Below are 27,863 nucleotides of genomic sequence, written 5' to 3' on the forward strand. Positions count from 1 at the left end.
CACACACACACACACACACACACACACACACACACACACACACACACACCTTTTATATGTACAATAATACACTCTACATAGCACTGCACACAGGGTACAAAAGAAAAGCAGCATAGCCAGCTGGAATACACTGTTCACATCTTAAAGAACAAACACATTCACGTTAACCACAAAAGAGGAGCTCTTTACCCCCTCAAACCATCTCCACTTGTACTGGGAGCACAGCTCACATGTGTCCATCGTTACAGTTACATGCACTGGGGGGGGGGGGGGGGGGGCGCGCTTTCAAGCTATATCAAAATGATTATCTTACATTTACCACGTGAATATTTCACTTGGAAGAGAAGGCAGGACTTCTGTAAACAGCTTGCTCTTATTTATTTATTTCTTTATTTAAATATAAATATTAATGTTAGTGCTTTTCTGTCCCATGCTGCAATCAGGCCTTAGAAGAAGACTCCTTGAAGAGAAGAAACTTGTGGACAGTAAAACACTTTGGAAAAGAATAGCTTAAAAACAACAAAGAATGTGGAAACGCATGTTTAAAAAGAAGCTTGCGTTGGTAACTCGTGGGGGGGGGGGCCTCTCGCACGTTTGGATGCAGGAGACGAGGCCGCAGACTGGAGGTTTCCGTCAATGAAAAGTGCGCTTGGTCCCGTGCGGTTCACGCCACGCAGAACTATTTACAGAATGTACAGAGAGGCGCCGGGTGGTGGCTGCTCTCCATCGGGGTGGAGCGCTCCGTCCCTCCGGCAGCAGGAGGAGGAGCAGGAGAAGGAGGAGGAGTTTCAGCCTTCACGATGACTTGGAACAGAAAGGATCCAGAGACCCGGGAGTCTCACATCAGCAGATCCACGCGGGCCGGGGCGCCGGCTCACGGGCCGATGCCGTGGTTGGCGTAGTAGTCGTAGCCGTTGTCCTCGTACAGCTCGTCTGCACCGCCAACTCCGTTGCCCACCTCTGGGGGGAGCCACAGGATTTAAAAAAAAAAAAAGGGGGAAAAAGTCAGAGTGCCGTGTGATGATGTGTGTCACGATGTCATTTCAGTTTGCAAAATAAAAGCACGGAAGAGACGAATGAATTGAAATGCATGGAAAGATGGAGACGAGAGGATCCACTGATGAGACTCACCTTTGACCCCCCCCCCAGCACTAGAGGCTGTCTAGACAGACCGGGGCGTCTATAAGCCCCCCCCCCCAGGCGTGCCGTTGTCTCCGGTGGGAGGGTAGTGGGGGAGGTTTTATGGTGCATGTGGTAATGGGTGGGTGGGTGGGTGAATGGAGGGGAGAAGGGCACAGGGGGCACAGAGGTGGAGGCAACGGGGGATGCAACAGGCGGGTGGAATAGAGGACAAAGTCCCTGCTGGAGGTGGTGCACATCACACAGGCCGCTACTGCGCTTGACCTTCAACGGGGGGGGGGGGAAGAGAGGAAGAGGAGGAGCGAGAACATTCACACTCAACGCAGATGCATGCTGGGATGCAGAGACATGCTGGGCAGGCATCTCAAAGTGCTCCATTGCTCATCTTTAGCTGAACAGAGGTTTTGGAGCCACAAACGGCAGACGACGACAACAACAACAACAACAACAGCACAGCAGGCGGGACGGACGCGTCCCGCTCGCTTACCAGAGAAGATGAGTTTCTCCTTCATGACGTTCAGGTCCCTGCTGGACCTGGTCACGGCGGCGCTCAGCATGATCTGCTCCGGGTTGTAGCTTCGCATGCCGCTCATCCGATACCTGCGGGGGGGGGGTCACATGCGCTCGGTCAGAGAGCTTCCGGAGGTTGTAATGACATCACTACGTGCTGCTCACCATACGCAGCTCAGGCTCACGTTGAGGACCAAAAGAGAGAGGACATCTACACTTAGGAAGGAGCTGGGCGCTTTGTGTACCAGGTGTTCAAAGGGAATTAAAGTCCTTTTTGGGGCTTATTTTAAAGATGTACTTAAGTTGGCACAATAGTAAAATGCTTCTTATTAAAACAAGGTGGATAATTGGACAGCTTTAAGTCGAGGAAACGCGTAATTTTGGCTAATACGTAAATAAATGTGAAATAATCCGTTCTCAAATGGATTCTGGTCCAGATCAAACCTGGCAACAACTGGTTTTTATCAACCAGTCTTTTCGGGGGGGGGGGGCTTATTAAAGTAGTACCGATTCGTCATGTTATCACAACGCGAGCTGAATTTATTTGAATAGAGCCTTTTTTTTTATTATTAAGTGATTTATAGCTATTTAAAAAGTTCTCTCAAATTGTTACCACATAATTAAACACCAAACATTTTGTGATCACTTAATCAACATTTGTTCCACTGGAAAACGGCGTCCTTGCTTTCATGAAAAGCCTTTTTTTTCTCCCCCCCCCAATCACTTAACCAACGAGCATTAGTCACGATGAACTGGTGCTCAGAGGAAATTAGGAGGAGAAACGCAAACAAGCGAGCTCTTAGTTCATCAGCATCAATACGAGTCAATGGAGGGGCACTCCCCCTGATGAACTCATATCCATACTTCATCTTGGACGTGAAGTCGTTTGGCCTGATGGGATAGAGGATGCACTTAGAAACTCCTTGGCGCCTTAGCGGGCGAGCTTTAGTTTGATCTGCCCCCCCGCAGGGAGGAGGACGCGAGCCGGCAGGAGTACAACGAGTCAAACAGAGAAAGTGGAAGAAAATAATCGTAGTATGACGGTGGAAGTAAAGTGGACAGAAAAACCGGATGGAGTTTGATTTCATAACAAAAAGGCAACAAGAACAAATAGAAAGAAGAGAAATAATGGACCAACGAGAGAGAGAGAGAGAGAGAGAGATAGAGAGAGGGAATGGATTAAAAAATGGAGGACAGAGATGGTGAAGGACAGAGAGCCGGTGAAAGGAGAGAAGGGGTCGGAGGAAGTGACCCAGTTACCTGATCATGTGATAGCTGAGAGAAGAGGCCAGAATGCAGCAGAGGAGGAGAAGAGCATGCACGTCAGGCAGAGGAGAGAGGAGGAGGAGGAGGAGGGGGAGGAGGGGGGGGGGGCAGAAGGACAGCAAAAAGGACAAAAGAAGGCGGGAGACAAGAGAGGTCAGTTGAGAAGCCGGCGGGAGCTACGGAAGAGCTCGGCTAAGCAGAGCGAACCATCCGAAAACAACAACTTTTTTTTTGGGGGGGAACATTATTAAAAACAATGTAGCGGAACACAAGAGAAGGTGTATGAATATGTATGGGCCGTTATTCTAATGCTGTGTGGTATGGACTGAGCGGGGCTGCTTGTAATGTAAATGTGTACTCGGCATGAAACAGAAGGACACGTGTGCCTCACACACCCGAAACCCCCCCCCCCCCCCCAAAAAGATCAGCCTTTGCTTTTCTCCCAATAAGGACTCATCGGTTTGCTGTACTTACTTCTGGAAAATGAATATTCCTATGACGACAGCAAAGGAGATGAGGTCCATGGACACCCACATCAGGCAGTATTCATCTGGTCTCTGGAAACACACACACACACACACATGAATCCAACACTGGGTGGTGCTATACGCCACATCTCCTGTGTGAGTGGTCTGGTGTAAAGTTTTTTAAAAAACAAGAATACCTAAAAAAGGTCCATTATTATGAAAATGTGTGAAAAAGGCACTTTAACTAAATCCTTAATTTAATTCATATAAATAAACGCTGTCCAGAGGCTACATGTTGAATCCTGTGAATCCTACGACTTCACAGCACGGGAGATGCCCCATCAGCTTAACACCCCCCCCCCCCCCCCACCCCCAGCAGGGGCCGGGGGTCACGTCCACATGTCGTCACAGGGTCCCCGTGTGGTGCTACAGACGAGGAGACCAGGCTGCCACGCTGCACGGGGGGGGTGAAACCACACCAGATGGGCACAGCGTGAGCGGCGGCCATGTTGGGAGGCTTCAGGAGGCGACTGAACTAGAAAAGCACGAGTCATGCTCTACACGGGACGCAGTAAGCGGGATGATGATCACGTGACACCGCGTCTCTCTTCTCCAGGCTGCTGGGAGGCCGCATAGAGGGACACCAGAGAGAGTTCGGCACAAAGAAGCAGCAGCTGGTCGACTGTGTGTCCTTACCATGAGCCAGATGGGGTAAGGCACCTTTCTGAGGATATGCGAGGCCTCCGAAGAGACGGACGACACCCCGCTGCACCACAGCACCGAGTACAGCCAGGGCTCGTTGATGGTGTACAGGGTGAGTTTCACGTTGCTCTGGGAGAAGTTTCTGGAAGCAGTCACACACATTCAGGGGTGTGTTTTAAAACAAACATCGGCCTGTTTATGGTGCCAACGTGATGAACAGTGTGCGTGTGTGTGTGCGTCCCTACCTGATTTCCTGTGTGCTGGCCTGGTTGTACCTGAGCAGCAGCCTGCTGACGCCGTGCTGTTGGAGGCCTTGGGGGCTGTCTTTCTTCGCGGAGGTCTGGATCAGACCCGGAGCCCGCTGTCTCACCTGAGCTCTGTATTCATCTGGAGTCCACATCACCTGCACGTCACACGGGGTTACACTCGTCTCCGTGAAACGAATCCTCCTGCAAAGGTTCTCATGATATCCGACCGAAACGTTCTCTTTACATCCATCTTTGTTAAAGTAATACTTCGCTCTTCACTAGACACAAAATGTCTCACTTATTTGATGAAAAGATCTACGTTTGGGTTCAAAATAACGATTGCCATACCGGGTGGTGCTGGGAGGCGCTTACCAGACCCTGAGGAACCCCGGACTGCAGCACGGCCTGCAGAGTATCGTTGATCCAGCTGTGGTGGCAGGGGTGCGTCGGGGGGGGCCTCCTCAGCCGGAAAACCACTGTGCTGTTGTGATAGGAAGCCAGCTTCAGAAGCTGCTCCAGGCTGCACACACTCTGGTTGGAGATCAGTTCCTTCTCACGCGGGGAAAGAGTGCGCACCATCCAGAAAGGGTCCTCCTGTGGGGGTGGGAGGGACACAAGGTCAAGGATCACGGGATCTTGTCCGTGTAAACATTTACAGTTAAGAGGAAACGGCGGCCATGTTGTCTTTTGAAATTGAAAACTACTGAAGGGTGAGCAAACAGCAATGGATCTGCATCACTGCATCTTCTCCAGCAACACGGTGCGACATCACGAGTAGAAGATAATCTGGCACCACAAAAGGCAGCGTCCCTAAAACAATTCTCAGAATTCAGTTGGGTGTCAGACACCATTATTTCTGAAGCGCTTGAGCGTCATCCACAGTGCACGAAGGAGGGCTTCTCTCAAGCATTGACATGAAACCACAGAACTGCACCGCATGGCGCTGTGGAGAGAGCCGAGAGGGGCTCCGTCGGTACCTTGAGGAACCACCGGCCCGCGCTGAGCTGCTGCAGATCGGTCCAGTTGAAGGACGAGGCGTCCTCCATTCGCCTGTCCGGGAAAACCTTCTCCACGTCGGTGGTCCTCCGCAGGGTGTCGTCGTGCATCAGGAAAGGCACTCCGTCCACGCTAGTGGGGAGGGAGGGGACACAATGTCGCTCACATTTTCATAATAATATTAACAATAGTTTCTCTCAGCAGAACAGACAGGAATTTGGTTGGGGGGTAAACTTGAAATCGCGTTTGGCCCAAATGCTCGATATTTTTAGGCCAATACGAAAGAAAGAGCCGTCCAAATTTCTTAATATTTGCCATTCAAATTCTTTGTTGAAAGTCAATGCTTCTCCTGTGTTGCCTGTGTTTGAACTATAAACCCAAATACCTGTATCTAGTGTAAAAAAGTAATATTTAAAGTGCATCAGATGAAATACTGAAGTGATGAATGATGAAAGCAGTGCATTAATATGTTTTATTTATGCTTTTTTGGACAAAACGCATGTTTCAGTTGAGTTTAGAATTATGCTGACGGTTTGGGTAGGTCTCCACAAAGTCAATGTAATGGTGTGTGTGTGTGTGTGTGTGTGTGTGTGTGTGTGTGTGTGTGTGTGTGAGATTGGCTACAGGAGTGCAGTCGCACTGTCCCTCTGGCAGTCATCAGGTCTAATTACTCAGACCAGTAAGGAGCTCACCTGTCAGCGGCCATTCGCCTGTTGGACTGTAACCATAAACACACCATGTTGCTGAATTAAGGTCGACACACACACACACACACACACACACACACACACACACAAAGCAACGCAACCATCCCCCACCTCCCTACGAGCCCTCATCCTCATCCTCACAGAACACTCACGAGACGTTGCGTTCACCGGCTCTCCATCATAGACCATGACACCACACACACACACACACACACACACACACACTTCCCAAGTCTCTCTGAGCTGTCACTTCCCATCATGTTGGTGATGCCGCGCCTCCATCTACTGCTACACGGAATCCCAAGTGTTTCTATTGTAATCCACTTGCTTTTGTTTACGTTCAATGAAGATCGCTTCTTTGTCAAAGAGCATTTGTTAAGAAAGTAAAGACTATATATGAAAGTATATTATATAAGTATATTAGATAATAAGAGAAATTTAAAAAGGGCAACATATGTTGTCCTGATTGGTATATAGTCCAGTGTGAGCTTTTTGTAATCCAGGTAATAAGAGCTTCTGGGAAAGAATCAATGAATGGAAACCAAACAGAATCTGGACAAAACATCCAGTCATTTGTTTGGCTCCGTCATTCTGCTGAATTGATTGTCTGTGTGTGTCCGTGTGTGTGTGTGTGTGTCTGTGTGTTTGTGTACCTGATAGAAACGTCAGCCTCAAACCCAGTGACGTTCATCTGCAGCGCTTTCTGAAAGGACCACAGTGTGTTCTCTGGGGCAAGCTGCAAACACACAAGTAAAGACAAACGGCATCATCACATAGTGTCTTCTAACGGTGATGTAATGGGGGGAGGGGGGGGGGGCTTATTGGAGCCCCTGGAGAAGAAAATGAAGGCAAAAGATAATTTGATAATAGTTTATGTTGTTAGTAGTCAAAATGAACATGAATGAGGTGCATTGTCCATGTATGTCGAATTGCTTTTAGAATCTTCACGTAATGGCCGATGCAACATCAATAGGTTCAATAGGTGAGCATCACTTACTACAGAAGCTCCTTCCTCAGAGGCCCTGTGAGTAAAGCTTCCCACTGGCAAACACAGGGTAGGGATGACGCTGTAATCAATGCAGAGTTCTTCTGGGAAACAAAGTCCAGTCACGTGACCGTGAGTTTCTCACAGCCTCGCAGAGCCCCACCTAATTTTAGATTCCACTGTGTGGATCGATCGCTTTACACACACATTACCACAGAAGGCGGGGTGTGTTTAGGAGCATGCGAGTATCTGTTATGAATTACCAGGAGATCAGCCTTCATTTTCCTTCCAAGGGTTGCATAACTGCACGAATCCTTCTATAGGTACCCTTGAAAAGCAATAACCATCAAATGTAAAAAGCCAAGCTGTGCTTTACCCCTACAAGAAGCGTTTGTCAAGCAACATCGCACAAAATCCCCCAGAAAATACATCCCTGCCGTACACCAGGCAGATGGAGCTCCGGGGCTCCCACAGCGTGCTGTTTGTGGAGTATTTTCAGTTGCATGACCACAGGGTCATTACCAGACCAGAATAGTCTGGGTAATGCGGGAGAAAAAAATAAAATAAAATTATGAGAAAGAAATGCAACAAATATCTACAAGGGCAGCACAGTTTCTCCTCTGCCTTCACAGATTTACAATCACGTGGTAGTCGACCCTCAGGGTTAAAAGCTTCCGTAGTGGTTGCGGATTCCAGGTGTTTTGCCATCAGTGAAGCGTTCGTCCGCTTCACATTCCCACATTCAGACGGGACGATGAGAGGTCAGCCGACTCACCATGGGGGCTCCCCGGTGGCCGATGACGTCGGGGCGCTGCTTGAGGGTGCTGGGGTCCATGATGCAGGGGGAGGTGATGCACAGGGGCGCCATGTAGAGTCCCAGCAACAGGCTGAGATAGAGCAGCACGACCACCACCTGGAACACTGGGAAGAGGCGGATGAAAACACAGCTGCAGAGGGTCAAGGGCGAGTATTCTCCTTCTTGGCGAGAGTTGGATCAGAGGATTGATACCACCTTGATGTCTGTACGGTGAAAATGAAGCTACACACTGGATGTGGGGGCAACAAGTTGACTTCTCTTTAACTAACCTAAGTCTATTGTTTGTCTGATCTATACGAAGGAAATACGAATAAAGAGTATTTTCTTGGTTTTGTACATGAAAAACATCTTTAGCAACTTCAGGCTACTATAGGCTACTTTCCATAATTCTCTTTTAATAAACTAGCCAACGCAAAATAACAAAATCAAAACCACAGCTCTGACATTCAGAACGGAACTGGTTTTAAATATTTACCGTTTTGTGTTGAAACTACAACAAAGACAAATTCAGCAGAGCCACACTTCTTAGTTTCTCCCAAAGAAAACTATGATGCAAGTCGTTGCTGCGACTGACATGAAGGTCTTCCATCTGAAGATATTTCATGCTGTCTTCATGCTACAGTCTCTCCAGCAGACAATTAACACGGCCCGCAAATAGCGCCGACTCTGTAGTTCTCTCCAGCCACGGCAGCGAGTGTTAAAAAGCACACAAAGATCTGCGTATCCTTAGAGAGACTCCGAGGTGTCTGGCTGGAAAACATCACATGAGCCCGTAGGAATGTCGGTTATCTCCGACACCCTGGGTGGAGGTCCCGGCCTGTGTCTACACCGCGTTAATCATCCACCACCCTTCCTTTGCACACGCTCGTGTGTGCGTGTGTGTGGGGGGGGGGGGGGGGGTCACTTGTATTCTGCGTTGCGGCGGGTTAGGCATACTTGTTTTTTCCGAGCGGGCGACTTGTCCGGCCACAATCCAAGACAGAGCTGTGACCGCCGCAAGAGCGCCTATGTGCAGGAAGGGACCTGTGGCCTGGGGCAGAGGGAAGAGGTCAAAAAGGTGAGAGGATACAGAGAAATGGAGACACGCGGGTGCGAAATGGCGGTGAAGAGAAACGAGGATAAAAGGCAGAGGGCGGGGGGGGGGGATTACAGACATTATCTGGGGTTCAGACAATGGCGACACTATTCAGAGGTAATAGCTATCATTTGTAGAAGCGTTCACTCGTAGCGGCGACTTCAAATCACACGTTCATCTCACGGGGCACACACTGATTATAAGCTTCTCACAACTGCTTGGATATCGCTGAGCTGTTAATTGATAGTTCAGTGTGCCGTCACCGTTTCTCATACTGCGCAGTTAAATATGAAAACATTCATTACACAGTAATTCACGGCGAGCTTGTAAAATTATCCACAAAAAAAAAAAAAAAAAAGAGGTCCTAGACTGTTGAAGCCATCCAGTCGTTTCAGTCTGCTGACCTGCAGCGAGATGGGGACGACGTCCCACTCTTGGCCCCATGTTTGATTGACAGATATCACCCCGACGGTGGTGGTGAGCAGAGCAGCAGTCACTCCTATCTGCGTAGTGGGAGAGATACGGGAATTTAAAAAAAGGAATTCAGAGAGGGCTGTCACTTTGGATACATGCATGAAAACACCCCCCCCCCCCCCCCCCCGCCTGCAATTTAACCCCAACAGCCCCCAGCACTTTCCCACCCAGAACAGCGTTTAGTCCAAGTATTTGTTCTGCAGAGAGCGTTTTAGTTCACGTTATTGACGGGTCTTTCACAAGCCTCCCGGGACTAAATCATCCAAACTGTAAGTTCAGGATGAGTTCAGCGGATCAGCAAAGAACACACACACGCACACACGCACACACGCACACACACACACGGGCCAGAGGGCCGACAGCTTTGTGTAAAAACAGCCTCATCACAAACACACAACACCACAGGGAGAGATATGTGGGTAAACCTCCCCCACCAACGCGGCTACTCAGCCTCACATTTGGCACACTCACCTTATGGAGCCAGTGCAAATTCAGCTGTTGCCCAAGTGCAACATGACAAAGTGCTAAAACCTGAAGAGAGAGAAAAAAAAACACACACACACACACGTCACCGGTAACACACACACACACAAAGTATTCAAGAGCTGCTACACCCCCACCGAGGCATTACTCCACAGATGGTACTTGCTGCAGGACTGACCATTAAAAACGCAACGTAGGTGAAGCCAGCGGCGGTGGTGGCCAGGATGGGAACGGTGCCATCGCTCCACTCCCCGGAGCGGTTGTAGAGGAACCTGCAGGGAGGAAAAAGATAATGAAAACCATCCCTGTATACAATACCGAGTTTCCTAATAACAATAACACCCTAAAAATGTCATTTGCGCTTCTCAAAACAGTGACACTGGATGCTTTAAGATTGAGTCCAAGCGTCACCAGAGAGCTCTAAGACAAGTGTGTGTGTGTGTGTCTGTGAAATGCGTGTTTTGACACAACAACGAGGGCACTGATTACTTTCACAGACTTATCAGTGATCGTAGTGGCACAGAGCCACAGCGGGGTGAATAAAATTATACTTCAAATGGACACTCCCTGCAGCTAAAATCACTACAACACATATGGACAGCAGTGTCATCCCCATCTGTGGAAACCAAACACGAAGCAGGAAATGTGTACACTTCCTATTAGAGAAGGAACGGTCCGCCCACCCATGCCCGACTATCCAGAGGCACATGATCACCGGTGAGATTGATGATTGAAAGTCAAGTGAGAGTAAGAGCCCTTGAAGGAAATGGCTGTTAGAAGGAGAATGGAAAAAGAGAACAGAGGGATAATAGAGAAAGGGGCAGTGGAATATAACACTACACAAGGGGAGGGATGTGAGAAGAGGCAATGGAAGCTAGCAGACGATAACAGGAGGGAAAGGACTCACCAGTTGAACTCGTTGTAGTCGTTATGGGCCTCCCACCAGAAGTAGAACCAGACCAGCAGCAGACAGAAGGTAAAGAGGAGGATGACCGACCACAGCAGCTCCCACTGCACAAACACAAACACACAAACACACGGTTTAACTTGAACTGACGACTTAATGCAGAGCGGCTCTGAATGCTGCAAAAACTAAAGAAAAGGAAGCGTCAGCGAGCTCATTAGAAGTTAGAAGAACTTTCTACGCAGTTCCCTGTGGAGCATGTGGTGTCGAGTCGGCTGCCGACCTTCGGAGAGAGTATTCCCTTCTGCACCGCGCTCACCGTCAAGGAATTACTTTTAATAAACTTCACAAGCAAGCAGAGTAATTACTGTCCTCATCTGTGAGGAACTTTTGTACTACGGCAGAAATGTAATATCTTCAGAAGCAAAGCCAGCTCATTCTCACTCGGGAGGATTGTCCAATCTCGCTCTACTAAAAACAGCTCAATTCGGGACTTAAAGTCTCGGTTTCTTTGGGAAGGAGAGGTAAAATTTTCTAAATCACTTCAAAGCGTCAGCTGTAATTGTAGATATATTGATGTCCCGAGAGGAGGAACAGCACACATTCTAATCGATACACACACAAGTTACCCCATCGCTGCGTGCCGAGCATCAGGTCATCATCATCGCCTCGGCTCAGATCTGCTCTCCTTCCCTTTGGTTCATGTTTGGTTTAATCGAATTCCACCGGCTGAAGTTGTTTTTGAAGGTCACGTTTTGACCACCAGCTTGTTTTAAGAGCTTTGAATAAATGAGTTTTAATTAATTTCTGGCCACGGTTTGATGGCATAACAGAGACCAGTTGTACATAAAAGGGAAACAAGCCTGAGGGATTGGATCCGCCGTCCTTCATATTTGGAAATGACCTCTGAATGAATTTCAGACCCATTATGCAAGAGATTTCACGGGGGCCAGAAAATACGGGCAGGAAATCACCCTGAAAAGTAAAAGCTAGAAAAGCACTTCCTGCCATTATTTTCTTCAGCAAATACTCAAATAATCTTTGGGTACAAATACCCTTTTTTTCTAAATCTAATTGCTGATGTTAAACCCTCAACACATTTACGTCTTAGAACAGAAGAGATAGAGTTTATTGATTAGAAAGCAAGTTCTCCTTTTGGGGGGGGGGGGGGGGGGGGTAAATAAATTAGCTTTAATTCAAATAGACTCACGAGGTGTCCTTAAAAACGTATTCAAAACAGATCGCAATGACTTTTCAAAGCATCAAAGAGTCTTAATGTCATCTTTCTACTGGAGTAATAATGTTCAATGAGAACAAACCACTGCTAAGAATAGAAGGAGACTTTCACTTTTTAGGAGTGGAGATATGTTTGAGGGCTTTTTATTACAGGATTGCCCAAAGGTTTTACTCTGGCAACATTTTATTTATTGACCCCAAACCCCCCCCACCCACTAAAAATAGCGTGAAACTGATCATTGCCGGCTCGCCACTGGGAAGAGGAAATGGCGACATGTGATTTAACATCTGGAAATAGCAGATGGGGAAGGGCAGGGAGTGAGATAGAGAGAGAGACAACTTTGACCTTTGGTCAAAAAACATTTAAAGACAAAGTGACGGCGGCAACGGATGTTGTAGCAAATTGAAAAGGGAGCAAATCCTCCGCTGTGCAATAACAGTCAACACGATGCGAGCTGTCTGAGGTCTGTATTCATCTGGACTTTATAGGGCTCACAGTCCAGTGGCTCACGATCCAAGCAGTCAATAGCTTATTCATTAAAAAATGAATGGCTTATTGGATTTGAAAAATATCCCCACATCCTTCGGGGATGTTTCTTCTTGAAATGATATCACCGAATGTTTCTGTCGAGCCGACAGCATCAAGCCATTTAACGTCCTCCCATTGTGAGATCGCACCTCAAAACAACTGCCCCTTGCTCCTTTGCTTCCACACGACGAGTCTCACACTGCGGGTCCATAAGAATTCTTTAAATATATTCCCTTTTCTTATTTTGTATATTCCTTTTTCTTGTAGGAACTGTGTGTTTATGCAGGGATGCATTTATCTTACATCTGTCTACTTTTCCCTGCAGACGATAATGCCAGGGTTGCCTGAACGATGGGCGTGCCCGCTCTTATCCGCCCCCCCCCGCCCTCTCCCCCGCCCAGGAACGCTTCAGTATGTCAAATGGGACCGACACAGGACGCACGTTATTCACGCTAAGCAGCTGCTCAGCTTACACGCCCACGGACACACACGCGCGCATGCTTACTCACCGCGAGAAAGCACACGGACACGTTAGATCATTATTTAAAACTAAGCAAACGACGCGCGTATCTGATTTGCAAGTCAACCTTGAACTAAATATAAAAGACGGGATGAAAAGAAAACACAAAATAAAAAAGACATTCCAACAAAATCGTCGAACCTGCATCAGCGCGTCAACGGGAGCCAACCATCAGGCTAAAGAGCCTATAAATCGCACAGGATTACTAGTTTATTGATAACTGAGCCGACTGGTTACTTCATGAGAGGAAAATCCTTGCGTGATGCACAGTAACGCGCCGTCACGCACAACAGACACCCATTCTGGGAGAAGCATGTAAATCAGACCATTTTATTACGATATACTAGTTTATTATGCGTTCCAGACACGTCGACGTAATAGGACTTTGAAAGCTAAAACGTGGATTCTCTTTTGTTGACTATAATTGAATGCATCATTCAATTGTGAGCAGACAGCTTGACTCAGTGTGCTGCCATCTAACGTGCCAACAGTGTGGAGGGTAAACCTGCCGTGGGATGGTCCCGAATACATTTGCTGACAAAGATAAAGCCTGACAGATACAAACAGACACAAACACGTGGGAGCGTGTGTGTGTGTGTGTGTGTGTGGGAATACACTCATGTGAATGCAGGAGGGATTATTTCCAGCAGAAAAAAAACGTTGCAGTTATGGTTTTGCTGACGGTGCTTCTTTCCCAGCGGAGGGCCTCCGTCTTCACCGGATTTAACACCTCGGTCCGCTGTCACATTCCTGAGCGTATCCAGATAAGTCCCCTGGCATTTCACAAAGGCTGTGCACTGCTGCATAATGCAGCCCAACCACACCTATAGAATACTGATCCTCCATCAACGCCATTCATATCGTAGCATTGGAAAGTGGATTTTATACCTTCCTGCAGCAGGATGAGATGCTGCTATCGAAGCCGGGAAGCATGGGTAGAACGTATATATTTTCACATTGAACGTGTTTTGCATTTTTTTTTTAATTCGCCAGGTAAAGTAAGAATGTTGTTCAGCAACCACATAACTCATCAGAAAAATAGGCCACTTTGGGATGTCATAATGGGGGAATCTGCTTGTTTGAGGTACATCTGTGGTCTTACTTGTCTCATAACTCACTGGCCAGGGACAATGGGACATCAGAGACAAAAAGAGGCACAGCAGCTGTGCTTCTATTTTAGAAGCCTTTGTGTGACTGAATGGTAAAGACGGGCTAAATGGAAATACTTTCAATTATTACTGAGAGGCCGGATCGGATTGCGGCGCGTGACGTCTCCCTGCGAAGCACCTCGAACACAGACGGCAGCACGAAGACGGGCGGTCGGCCCCAAACGGGCTCATGACAGCAAACAAAGATGAAAAAAAAAGCAGGAAGAGAAACGGCGTGATCCGCTCGTCGATTATGAATGAGTCGACGCGTCCGTGATTCGCTCAAGTCGTCGATGCCGGTCCTTGATTGGTCACAGTTTGTTTACTGGATTCGTTAACGTTCCCGTCTTAGATGACATCACCTTATCCTATTCTGAGAAGCAGCCTCAGCGCAAAGGACAGCTCTCTCTCTCTCTCCTATCAGACACTCAAATAAATACACGTTGGTAGCAGATTCTACGACTGCTATTCTAAAAATATTTGACTGAACTGCTACAAAGTTGCACTCTTTGTGGTTGTCGATATGTTAAAATATTCACTTTCTGAGAATTACGGTGATCTATGTTACCGTGTGTTTCTCACACCGGGGGGGGGGGGGGGGGGGGGGCGGGTCACGACCAGCGGCATCCAACACCACGCGGTCAACACAAAGGATGAGCTTCGGGACCAGAGAACGCCGACTCGTCACTATCCTATCAGTCGGACTGAAAGACAACCACTTGGATCAGGAAGCAGAGCTACGCGGTGTCCAGTTTCCTGCTAAAAAGGAGGAAAAAAAACAAACAATATTCCTTTATAATGTTTAGCGATGCTTCATCAACTATTAGAGTGAGATTAAAACGCCGGCTTTCCCTGCCTGTGTGATTTGGCCCGGTTTGCACGCCCTAACGTAGGTTTTATGCACACCGCATATTTTCTGAGCCATCCGTGTGCGGACTGACACGAGTCTATAGTCCGTGTCCTCGGGCTGTGCTCGTCTACGCTGTGGTATGCGGGCATAAATAAATGATCCGAGCTAGTGTCTGAGCGTGTGCACACATGGTACGGACGGTCCTGTGTGTTTGTTGCAGCAACATAACCCGTGTGTCCTTCCTAAAATACGGAACAGAGATAAAAAAAAATTTAAAAAAGGTCAGGACACATTCCTCATCTTGGGCAGGCTGGAAGCTATTCAGTGATTTTTGGATTAAAATGAGACTTTAAAAAAAAAGTTTAACTCAAATTGAAAAGTAGAAAATGATAAAAAAATTGACAATGAATATTAACATTAAAATGCTCAATACAAGTACAATCTGATAATAGTAATGCAAATTGTGCAGAAAGCTGGTGATGACAGACTATTGGACACAGTGCATGTACACTGCATGTGTAATGTACAATTCTGCAATATCAAATTATCTTCCATGGTGAAAGCTGAAGGTTATCGAGGGGGGGGGGGGACATATGCGAGGACATATTCGGTCAAAGATAATTGTTCATTGTTGATCAATGCTGAGAGACAAAAGCTATCTGGGGACCATTAGGAACAGATGCTTCTATGGGTTTGAGAAACGCTGCCATCTTGCTATTCAGGGCTACGAAAAGACTTGTTATACACTCGTTTTTTTTGGTGGTAGGTCGGTGGACGATGTTGAAAACAGAAAAACCTAAACGGCGAAAATTAAAATTTGCTTCTAAAAAGGAATGCCATTAAAAAGAGGTGACAAGTGATATTCTACATCGATCCCCCAGCTCAGTACAGCTATCAATGAAATTACCTTAGCGGGACAAATTACACAGATTGACAAAATCAGGTTTCATCCACTGCCACCGTGATGTGAACACATTGCACTCCATTTCCTTCAACTTTGCTCACCACTGTTTCATAAATCTCACGTAACGGAGCTTTATGACATTAAATCTTTAAAAAAAAAAAAGAAAGAAAGAAAAGAATAATTTGTAAATCTAAGAAAGGTGAAAGATTCCTTCCTGTCCCCCTCACCTTGGTGGTGTCATCGTGGGATCGTTGGTAGCGTTTCCAGCGGCAACCGTAGATCCCAGTGATACAGGACAAACACAGCTGGCGCTCATAGACCTGGAGGGGTTGGTGTTTCACCATGCTCCTTCAGTCAGTCCTGCATCCACAGCTCTAAACATCCCACTGACCGCGGCCACTGCTGTGACAAAATAAGAAAGAAAAAAAAGAAAAGAGAAGAAGAATGCGTTAGCATCAACAGTGATTGCATAATGTTGGGCCCAGGGCAGACGCGGATACTCCATGGATCAAACTGTTACTACAGTAGAGGAGCGAGTCGGCCACTTTGATAGGAAACACGCGCTGACCTGAAAAGCACCACGCGTTGATACGAAGCCAGGCCTAAAATTAAAAAGACCTTTTTCCCCAGCTCCCGTTACCAATGACAACCGAGACTGCCCTGATTTCATCAATATGATGAAGGCAAGGAAAAGAAAAAAAAAGGGAAGTTCTATTAAATAAGGATGAGCCCGCCATCTATTGAACATCACATTAAATCACAGTAACTGAATAAATCACACAGTCCCTACATATCTGGGTCAAAAGACAGCGTGCTGCCACCATCTTTCCCTTTCATGCCCAGAAAAAAGAAAAAAGAAAAAAAGCCAGACATAGAAAAAGGCCAACAGGTGTAACAAAAGGATGCAAGACAACGGTGACATTTTATCAAAGCACTTGTACAGCTGTAGTGGTAAAGCAACAACTAGACATGCACGCAGAACAACATATTACACACTTAACCCCCCAACACTCTTTTCATGCCGGTCTAATGCTCGCTTAGCGACCTTGGCAAGAAGTAGGGAGCTGTGAACAATCCGTTATAACTCAGTGCACCCATCGAGCGCCTGCTGATTCAGCACCGAGGTTCTGCAATCAGCTTTAATAACAATAATTGTATTATGTCCTCCCTCTCCAGGGACATGATGCTTGCTGCGCTGCCTCAGATCAATCTGGGGCTAAAAGTGCATTCCTTTTGGTATGGAGAAAACATAAATTAACCAAGCATAATTAATTCCATCTTTCCACTGACGAGAATCTAACAAACATGATTAAAAGTGTGCACACACGTTTTCCCGGGATCATTTTTAACCCACAATATCACGCGCAAACTGCGAAGCACGGCTAATTCTACATCAGAGTATTTATGGATTTTAACTAGACTCTTCCCGCTGCAATCAGGCCTTTTGAGGCTCTGGGCAGCTGCTCATTAGCAGCTGCTGCAGTGGCCGCGCTTCCTGTTATTAGTAAAACTGCTGTGGCAGGGCGGGCCTGACCCGAGGGCATCGAGAGCATCGCCCGCCCCGGCAGGAAAAGCAAAAAGGTCTTGACGGGGCAACGCTAAGCTATGCCTCCAAATAAAAAGCCTCACACTTCAAACAAACCAGATACCGCGGCTGCCATTACAAATAATGTGCAATGTAACGGAGAAAAACAACAAAGGCACAAAGCCGGGTGGTGGCAATGAGAACCACGTGGCCATTGTTGTGTGTTATCCACGGACCGATAGAGGGGGGGGGGGCAAACGGTGTCTGCACGGACCCGATGGAAGCACAGAACCACTTTCTGTCAGACCGCCCGTCAAACACAATATACGACTGTGGGTTATCATCAATCGCCCCCTTGCTTGGAGGCCGTACTATCGTTAAATGTCCTCATTAAAATGCCACGAGGGGGGATTTGGACCTTGATCAGATCAGGAGCTACTGGTGTCGCTAGGAAGCCCGTCCCATGCCCCCCCCCGAGTAAATCATGTCGATCAGATGGATGGAGATCACGGCTGTGCAGGCACAGACTTCGCGGTCTTGGGTCCCGTATTTGAGGCCGTGTGTTTTCCAGCACGCCGAACGCCAAACCGCTCAGCCGTGATTGGCCAATACCACCGGACCCCAGAATGCGTCTGATGGAACATTGAAGTTTAAATACCAAATGACTGTAAATTGGATTAGAATTATTCCATATAAATACCAATATCTGTCAAAGATATGTACGATCAACAGCTCATAACATCATGAAAAACGTTTATGGATGCGTCTGGGCATGCACACCAACGCATCCGGAGAGATAAGCTCATCCAGGCAAAGTAACAACCGCTCTGTGCACGTCGTGTTGTCACTTGTAGACAAATTAGCATGTTCAAACCGGTATCCATAGCAATGCCTCCCGGTCTTTATGGCTAAATGCCTCATTGCGGTTTGTGTCGCAACATGTTTTCTCCCCGTAAAGCTTTTATTCACCACAGGCAACGTCAAAGTCAAAAACACACCGCTGCCGTGCTTTCATTGAGCTGAACAACAAACATCTCTTTAGCTTCAAACTATGTGGAATATTAAACTTTATGAGGAAGAGCACCGAGGTCACCGATGTGTCGCCTCGAGATTAAATGCTCATTAATTTTTGACGACGTAGTTAATTTGATCCGGCCCTCATCCGAGCAGCATTAATCCCTTTATCGGCGCCATGTCTTCGCACAAAAACCATCAGCGAAATGACCTGAGAGCCGCTGGAGACAATTCAATCTTTTTACTAAACTGCAATGAATTAGCGGAGACAAAGTTCAATTCAGCACGAGCGAGCGGTATAGTTCTGCTCGTATTCATCAGAGAGTCGGCACTCATATTTTGCCAACGAAGTAGGAAAAAGGTCCATCTTTGTGCGTATTCACGCCATCTCAGCTGGGTCGCCACGTCGCGACAGGGGGGAGTCAACAAGTAACGTAGCTTTTGTGCATCTGTCACATGTCGTCTGAACCAAAGGAGAAGATATGGGGGTTGTGCGAAGCCCCCCCCCCCACCACCACCACCACCAAACGACCATTACCCCCTTTTCTGCTGTCGCGTTTCCTCCAATCGAAAAGAGGAAAACCGTCTACGAGGGAGGAAATGCTTCAGCAGTTTCCCAGCAGGCAGCAGTGTCTTCTCCTGAGCAGGAAGCCGAGGTGGAGGCCGTGCAGCGCGCGACTATCGCCTCCAGCCAAGGAACAGGAAGGCCTTTTAAAAATATAAATGCTTTCCGAACCAGCGCTAAATCCCAATGGAATGTAAAGAGAGTGGAGAGATAAAGCTTGAAATGGTAATTTACTAATCCATTCCACTTTAGTTAAATGGTGTATAGAAAAATGTATATATTCATCTTTCCTCATCCCCGTGTTCACATCGTTGCTCGTTGAGGATGCGCAACGGAGACTTGGCCGAACCACGCAGCATCAGAAGATGCTTGTGAGGGAGATGATTAGTGACACATGGATGATGAAGCCCATTTGCTGTAGATAAATACAAGCTTCGTAAACAGAGATGAGCAAGTAGATAATAAAAGAAAGACAAACACAAACGCAGAAGCTTCTCACTGTCACATGGAAACATAAACTAAAGAAAGCAAAGCCAGCTCAGTTTCCAGGGAAACAAAACATCTCCAGTGGAGTCCAGTGGGTTCTAACCGGTTCAGAAGTGTGTGTAAAACAGTGCACACTGAGCGACAAAATAACCCCCTTAACTGCTCAAGTAAAGAAAAGGATTTGGTTAAACTACATTTATTCATGAAGGAGATGGAGCAAGAAAAAAAAAGGAGGTGTAAGCTCTAAAAAGTCAGTCTGCAGAATGTAAATTAAATTATAGCAGGGGAGTCAGACCAATCCCTTTGGGTTCACCACACCAATTAGCTAATTCCCATTAAATTACTTCTGAGAAGCTTTTACTTAAGTCGACTTTCTTTTACAGTGAAGACAATAATAAGTGTTGATGGTCCTAAATAACACAAAATAACCATGAAGTGGATGAGCATAGGATTTAATCACAAAACAGCCATGATCAGATACAGATGAGCTCCCTGGAAGAGGATTTATCCAAGGAGAAAAAACATCACGTCAGAAGAGTGTGCGAACATAAAAACTCATGAGGTAACTCCGAACAAGAATGACTTCTTGCATGTTTTGGTTCAAGCACCAGAAGACCCAAAGCCATCCGCCCATTTGTAATACTCAGATTTTCTATAAAAACACATCAGACAGATGTTTATTCCTTCCAGATCTCGACTACGACACATTTCTAGAAACACTTGAAAAAGTAAGACACACTCATAAAAATATTTAGACCTTTGGTCCAACTTCTGTCTGAGCAGTGAAAGATAAACAGAGCTTTGTTGATGCCAAATCAAAGTAGAATCATCTCAATCATCCGAGAAAAACAAGGTTTGGCATGTTTCCATCAAACCTCAAACGCATAAATATGAGCAGCTTTACACTTGTTAACATAATCAAAGCACTCCCACGAGTCACTGTGGCGGAAAGCAAAGCATCGTTGGCCACAGCTCCTGTTCTTTAAGTCCCACCACAAACCAGGCTCAAACCGACCCGATCAGTTGCATCAGGGGGAAGGAGATTAGCGACTGTGGCTTTCATGTATGCCCATTGCTCACTTTTATGCACCAGCACAAAAAACGTTTAATAAATAAATAGGCGACAGTGGTTGTAGTACTCGTACTCATCATTTGGCAGATGCATGAGACCTGACAACAGAATGGAGCGCATTTGGTTTTATTTTATTTTTTTATGGCAGGCGGATGTTTTACTGCCGTGCGTCCTTTGATGATCCGGTGGTTGGCAAAGAGCCACCGCTTAGCTCTCTCTCTTTTCTGTTGTTACTTCCTCTTGTGTGGGTGCAGCAGGTGAGCCGGGAGGAGCGGGTGGCCGTACGCGGGGGTGCAAAGTGCATCTGTTGACAGAATACTTCTTTGAAGTCAGCGTGGTGGCCGTAGGAGTCTTCCTCTCATTATTCCTGAAGAACATTCCTCAGTGAACGTAGTTGAATTTCTAAGCATACGAGCGCTGCGGCACGAGTGCTCAGTAACATCAAAGTAGAAGGGTCTCTCTCTCTCTCTCCCTCATGACATCAGGATGAAGAAAAAAGAAATAGAATCGAACATTCAACACATACTTGTTGAGAGGCGCTGGTCCCAGAACATTCTGGCCTGACAAATGAGGATTGGGAGGCACCGCAAACCACTCGTAGGTGCTAATGTCCTCCCTGCGTTTGGGGCACTGCACAGGTTATGATTATTCAAAAACTGAAACTGCATCCGTGCCAAAGTTTCTTGAGTAAATGACACAAATTAGGCTTTAGAAAAACGGCACCATTTCAATGGAATCACGACGCAGACGACAGAAGGGACGAGACAGCTCGATGGAGCACAAACAACAGCTCATTGATGGAGAATAATTTGGGGGGGGGGGGGGGGGGGGGGGGGGGGGGTGAGTCGAGCAGTCTTCACGACAGCTTACGGTCTCAAAGTGGTTTAAACCTGGGGGTTTAAAGCCTCCGGGGACACACGCATACGAGGTGGCGAGCACGGCACGACTTGAAACAGTCCGCTGGGAAACTGACCGAGCCTCGTTATCAGCAAAGGGCGGGGGGGGGGGGGGGGCTACAGAGCTCGTAAAGACGGTGGGGGGGGGGGGGGGGGGAGTGCGCTGGAAGAATGAAGAACGGCCGCACAATGGGACACTTTGCGCCATGAAGCCCGACAGCCCATCAATCTGAGGAAATGTGGGTCAGAGATAATCCGAGGGGAAACGTGTGTAATCTCGCTCCGTCGTCGGCCTCAAATTAGAACATTGACAGCAGGAAGAGGAGGCGCCATTATTGTCACATGTCATTAGAGCAAAACAAAAATGACAGTATCTACTGGGGCGGAAAACTGGTTTTTTTTTTTTTTCCTCCACCAACTTTATTGGGGACAAATCAAGGGAGTGAAGTTTGAGATCTAATTTCTGGCTTCGTTGACGCAGCAAACCGTAACCCGTTTCTCTGGAAATGTAGTTACGGTTACGGTTCAACGCTCCAGGCGTTGGATCCAAACAGAAATCACTTCAGAAATACGTAAACACGTTAACAGGGGATGAAGTGCAGCTGCACCCGGTGGAATGCGAGTCTGCAGGCACAGGCAGCCCCTCAGCAGAATGCATGCGGGCCACACTGCATCATCTTCGGGTTTTTGGGGCAATTTATTTGTATAACTGTGTGAGTTCCGTTTCCTCTGATCCCCCCCTTAATAAATGAAAAACAGGTGAGCAATACACATCAATGAGACAGCAGCAGATAGTTGAAGTACATTGCTGTGCAGGTAACGTAAAGTCCGTTCTAAAGAGCAAGTTGCAGTGAAATAAGGTCACATGATAAGTGGAGATATTGCTTTTGATCCAGAGGGAAAAATCATCCCGGCAGAGTGGGCTTAGTAAGTCTCCTTCAAGGACTAAAGGAAGGTTCAGGGTTGGGGGAAAGGTGATTTGATGGAGGGATCTGGCTTGTGAGTCTTGTGAACACCTGAAATAATGTTGGTTATTTTTTCAGATACTGGAAAGGCTGTACTTCTCCCCTGAGGCCACACCCAATGAACCATGGACACCTTTTTATGTTTCAGTTACTGGATGTCAAGGCCAAAAAGCACCCGAAATGATTGAGTATGACGTGTGGGCATCAGCCAGACAGATGTTTTAGTAAAAAAAAGGCAGAGAGGTAAGCACACAGAGATGTGCCAAAGTCTACTTTGTGGGGTTCGAACAGAGCCCCTTCCTGCTGTGAGGAGCTAACCTCGGACACACCATGCTACTGTTTAGGCAGTTGATGCCGTGTGGGTTTGAATAATTGCCCCTTTAAAGACTGGATGACACCAAGGTCATGGTTTGGTTTAATGCAAACTTGAAACACATTTTCTTACTAAAGCCTGCTACGACATGTGATTTAGATTTAGAGGCAAAACCCGACACAGATGAACCCCAGGCTATGAATAACTAGCAGAACCGCTTTCTCGCTTGCCAAAGTTACGCTGGTCTCACACACTTTATTCAACGCCTTATATGAAGAAGTGTATTTTCTACCAGCTTTGTGTGGCTTTGCCGATCCTCACCTCTGAGCTCAGGGCTTCTTCGCCCGCCTTATAATGCATTTTGTGTTTGTTAGGTGGAGGGGGGGGGGGGGGGGGGGTTTAGCAGGGCCCTTGACGACTCCCATTCACTGCAGCAACATTAGTGAATGCTTTACTAAATTCATCTTGCTATGACCAAAAATAATTTTCCTGCCCTCTGCTGGGAGGCAGAGACGGAAAATCTACACCCCTCCCAGCCTGTCTCCCCCCCCCGTTGGGGTCAATAGAAAGTATTCTGGGGTTGGTTCCTAATCGCAGGTGATACTGCAGCGCTGATACCGTCGTCCTGGAGAGCAAACAGCTGACAGAGATATCCGTGGCATGCAGGGAACCGGTGGGAACCATTGTTGTGCTCCGCGTGGCAAACGGGCGACTCCACGAGCTCTCGCTTCACCGGGGGGGGGCCCTCGGGGCAGACTATTTTTTTTTTTTTTTTTTTATCAAGGTGCCATCTGTGTGTCTGCATGAGGGCTCGACACCCTCATCTGTGTGTTGCCAACACGGCGAGCTCCGTCCTCCACCATGGAGCACTGTCGGCGCCCCGGGAAGCGGGGCCAGACGGGCAAATGCCTCCGTGGTGTTTACAAACCAAATTCTGATTGGGTAAACATTTGGCTTCCTTCATTCTACCGCAGGGACGCAAAAGCAAGAAAACTATAATAATCAAGTACAGAAATAATCTGAAAGGGGATTTTTTTTTCTCCGGTTGAGAGGATTACACAATAACGTTGGAAATATCTCACGTAGAGGAAGGGGTGAAATAAAGCGTTGACTATATGGTGAACTATAAAAAAGGGCTTATTCTCATTCTCTCAGATGGTCAATGTTTGAACTCTTGTGCCGGTGGGTCTCAAATCGTGGGAATATTCCCCGAGATGAAAGAAAAAACAAGCAGACTTGTTATGCAGTCAAGTAGCTATTTTTTTTTTTTTTTTTTTTTGCTTCCTTTCAAAGCAGAGCCTCGGCTTTGACAAAATAATGTGCACCTCCCAGTTCGTCTGAGCCTCGGACTTTGAAGAGAGCTCAAGTTGCAAACTAGCAACGACAGCGAGCCAAAGCCTCCTGTGTTCCTATGGGGGGGGGGGGGGTTAAATGATAGCAATTAGCCCGGGGAATGTTACCCGCACAAAACAAGCCGAGGCGGAGAAGGTGACATTTTTGAAAAGTGACATCCCTCCTATGGCGTCCCTCTGGAAGGGTCCTCACACAGATTCGCGTACTGTCGAGCGCTGAACTCGTCCGTGGCCCCAGGATTTGCTATCCATCGCAAATCTAAAACATGTTTGACACGAAGGGGACTTGCTTGGTAACAGGGGAGCCCCGACCTTTGCTCGGGGAGCGTGACGGAAATATTCTTCTCCTGTTTTACTTTTTGCTGCGTGCCCGGAACTGAACTTCAAACCAGTTGGCCCTGTAGAGCAAACCCTTATTTGTTTGACTCAATAACTCCTTGGTACGGTGGAAAAGATATTCCCAAGAACTGCAGCAACAAGCTGACAGCAACTTGGCATCACAGTGTCAGCTACGGGTCTGAGTTATGAGCAGCAATAAAAATGGTGTACACCTAGCCCTTTGTAGGCCGCCATGTGCTCACTGGTCCGTCTCCCGTAGCTGCCATTCGATCCCCAATTGGCTTATCAAGTATTCTTGATCCTATGTTACATAATTGTTGAAATTTTCTTAAATCTTTGAATTCAATATAGTTACCCACTACTTCTGCATTGCACATTTTGCTGTTGGTCCAGTGAAATCAGTATAAGACGCCTAAGGTAGAGGTTCACTATCATTGCTGGTGATGCGTGCATGTTTGTGTATATGAGAAAGAGGCCGAGAGAGGTTGACTTGACCTCACTGCTGCAGGGCAGCCAATAATAACAAGTCATTTCTTCACAAGTCAGACTTGCACTCCCTCGGGATGATTGCGCACAGCTTTGACGGATCATGTAGGTGTGCCGCTTTTGCAGTACGGGCCTAGCAAATATCCTACAGGATATTGAGTCCCCTCTAGGATGGGTATGCATCTCTTCTCAAGGGAGGCGGCTATTTAAAGGACACAGCACATGAACATACAAGTGCACAGTGGCGGTTACATAAGCAGGCCAGAGCACAACTTTGGGGACACAGAATCAATACGCTCTCAAAATGGAAACTCGGGCCGGCTGCTGTCCATACTATGCAATTCCAAATGTCTGATCAGCAGCACGGCCACTTCAGGATCATTAGTAACGTGCACGAGACGAAAGATAAAGAAGGAATGAAGTTCCTACGAAAAACTGTGTGTAAAAAGAGTCGGTTACCAGTAAGTGGGATTACCGCTGTGAACACAGCGCACCGCATTCCTTCCTGTTCTAACCTATCACATAACCTTGTATTCTCCATTTATTCCCCTAAAACAACGTTTCTAGTGTAGTGTTTAAAGCGCTTGCAGCACCGCTGTACTTTTTTTAACCCCTAACCATATCCCTGCCATAATCCAAACCAATTTGAACAACTGTAGAAATGTTCTTCCAGCCAACCTCAAAAATTGTCAACCGTTGCATCCTTTTGTCAAAAGTCACACGGCCGGAGCGATCTGAAAGTCAGTTGTTTATTTTCTGACATAACATCTTTGTGGCGCTGGCTGCCCTCGGGACAGGAGCCCCCCGCTTGAAGGAACATGTTCAGTTCTGCACTATACAAGTCAATAAGAAGTTACCAACCACAGCATTCGCCACACTCCACTCCGAAGCTCTTCAAATCCATCAAGGGGCATCGTAGAAAAGCGCTAAAGACTCGCATCGACACCTTTAAAGCCATCACACGTCCAGAGTAATCAGTCGCAGGACACAAACCCGTTTCAAAACCCTTACAAAAGATCCATCTGACATGGCTACAGGAATGCAAATTAATGTCGTCCGCAAACCGGAGGCCTTTACAGAAGCAAACAAATGTGAGGCTGGCTGTTTTTATTGGAGGTGTCAGATGGGGAAGTGTTAAAAACAGCGCACCAAATGATGAACCAAATGGATACTCACAGACATATTTAAGAGATTACGCTGCCTCTTGGGAAGGCACTATGCAATCTTTTATAGTAGTGAATACCGGGAAAGAAGGAAACACCCAAAAGGACAAGCCTTCAACTCCAAAGTTAAAATTGAATGGTGCAATGAATTATGCAATTATGTGGAGGGGAAAAAAAGACACAAAATGACTCGTGTGCATATGGGTGAAATAAATGCACATCGCGTCCAACCTCTGGGGCTTTATTTGGTGCGTTTTGCATCATTTGCGACGGACAGTGGGAATCGAACCGTATATTTTCTTAGTGGGACATCATGGGCGTGTCTCGTGTCTTAAGGTGCACATGAGATCACCAGTTAGCTCCCGGAGAAATACTGAGATTAAAGCCTATAAAAAAAACACACACACACACACACACACACACACACACATGGCCGTAATTATTACACTAAAACCGGCCTTTTGTTTAAGTGTGGGAGATCCGACCCTTAAGTATGAACCTGAACCCCCCCCCAACGTGTGATCACTTTATCAGCTAGCTCGCAACACAAGCACGTTACGGTACGCTTAGCATGTGCTAACATGGTGAAACAGACACATGTTAACCTAACACGTTGATAAAGAAACAAACAAACAAAAAAAAGTGATGCTAGAAAAGGTCCAGCGACAGGTTAAGCGTGTTAGAAAGCTGTGAGAAAAAGAAAAAAAAACACACACACACACACACACACACACACACACTCGCTCACCTGTCCGTGGGCTGCTACAACCTTCTCCTCGCGGTCCTTTGATTTCAACCAGCGGCGAAGAAGTTTCTTCCTCCCCCGGTGATGCGTCCTGCTCCCGGGAGTCAAACGGGGACAACTGCGGTGTCAAAAGTAACGCGTGTATGTGTGAGAGAGAGGCGGGGGGGGGGGAGAGAGAGGGAAGCAGATAGAGGGGGGGGGGGGGGGGGGTGTTCGATAAATGCTGACAGAGCCGAAGTTTCGCAGCGAAAAACAAAAGAGGAAAAAATACAAACATTAAAAAAATAAATTGAAAAAAAAAGCCGGGTGCGCTCGAGCTAAAAGGAGTCCCGCTTCATATCTGCGGTTACTCCGTCCCGTGTGTTGTTCGGCTCCTCTTTGTGGTTCCAGCGTACCTCATCGCACAGACAGACACACAAACACACACACACACACACACTCCTCCCACCATTCACCACGGTGAACGACTTACTCTGCCGGTGTGTGCGGGTCGTTTTACCCGCTCCGGTACGGTAGGTGCGCGTCACCGACACTAACCGTTACTGTCCCGTTGCCTTAAGGTCCTCCACGCCCTTTTTTTTAACTTAAGTGGAATCACCGAAAATGTGTTGATGTTCACGGGCTCTCACACGTATTTGTATTATCGTTATTTGTTCGGTAATATGTGAAAAATAATCCGTGTGTCGGGATGGTTCCCCGACAGGTCATTCGCGAGGAGAAATTCCGATGCGACCTGAACGTTACGTCGCGTAAATACAGTTGCAAGCTGGACATGAGCGTAACGGGAATGGTGTCAAAATGTTTATTCCCATAAAAGCGTACACAACAGGCTTAGCTTTGGTTATGATGAAGTACGGGCTGTTCTGCTCGTTGACACACGATAAAGATTAAAGGTCATGAGTATAATGTGTGTAAGGTAAGTAAACAATGAAATCAGCAAATGGGTCACAGTTTATTGTGTGCGTTTCCAGGTTCAGACTT

At 47.0% G+C, this 27,863-nt stretch overlaps 1 protein-coding gene across 5 annotated transcripts; it reads right to left on the reverse strand.

Annotated features, from left to right (window-relative positions):
• On the reverse strand, nt 1-27,056 carry gdpd5b (glycerophosphodiester phosphodiesterase domain containing 5b). 5 transcript variants are annotated; one of them, XR_005115901.2, is made up of 18 exons: nt 26,886-27,055; nt 16,189-16,363; nt 10,778-10,881; nt 10,049-10,142; nt 9,859-9,918; nt 9,318-9,416; nt 8,775-8,868; nt 7,797-7,942; nt 6,690-6,772; nt 5,311-5,461; nt 4,706-4,927; nt 4,331-4,488; nt 4,080-4,227; nt 3,391-3,473; nt 2,911-2,925; nt 1,628-1,740; nt 1,132-1,404; nt 1-960 (listed from the first exon to the last, which is right to left on the reverse strand). XR_005115901.2 is itself a non-coding variant. In XM_037457062.2 (17 exons), the coding sequence occupies exons 2-17, from the start codon at nt 16,303-16,305 to the stop codon at nt 875-877; spliced, it is 1,773 nt and encodes a 590-aa protein (XP_037312959.2). In that variant the 5' UTR covers nt 16,306-16,360; nt 26,886-27,055; the 3' UTR covers nt 2-874. The 5 variants fall into 5 exon arrangements, 3 of the variants coding, with proteins under 3 accessions (XP_037312959.2, XP_037312958.2, XP_037312961.2); XR_005115940.2 differs by lacking the exon at nt 2,911-2,925 and having other exon boundaries at nt 26,886-27,056; XM_037457062.2 differs by lacking the exon at nt 1,132-1,404 and having other exon boundaries at nt 2-960; nt 16,189-16,360.
• Nucleotides 27,057-27,863: the final 807 nt, after the last annotated feature.

This window comes from Pungitius pungitius, chromosome 3, assembly GCF_949316345.1.
Source record: "Pungitius pungitius chromosome 3, fPunPun2.1, whole genome shotgun sequence".
In the NCBI taxonomy this organism is placed as follows: Eukaryota; Metazoa; Chordata; class Actinopteri; order Perciformes; family Gasterosteidae; genus Pungitius; species Pungitius pungitius.

Excerpts from the sequence above, each read along its gene's own strand:
- gdpd5b (XM_037457062.2), bottom strand. The coding sequence starts at position 16,305 with ATGGTGAAACACCAACCCCTCCAGGTCTATGAGCGCCAGCTGTGTTTG. Across the intron at positions 5,462-6,689 it reads GAGGCTGACGTTTCTATCAG|CGTGGACGGAGTGCCTTTCC; the intron begins GTACACAAACAC and ends CCTCCCCACTAG. Across the intron at positions 961-1,627 it reads GGAGAAACTCATCTTCTCTG|AGGTGGGCAACGGAGTTGGC; the intron begins GTAAGCGAGCGG and ends GGCTCCCCCCAG.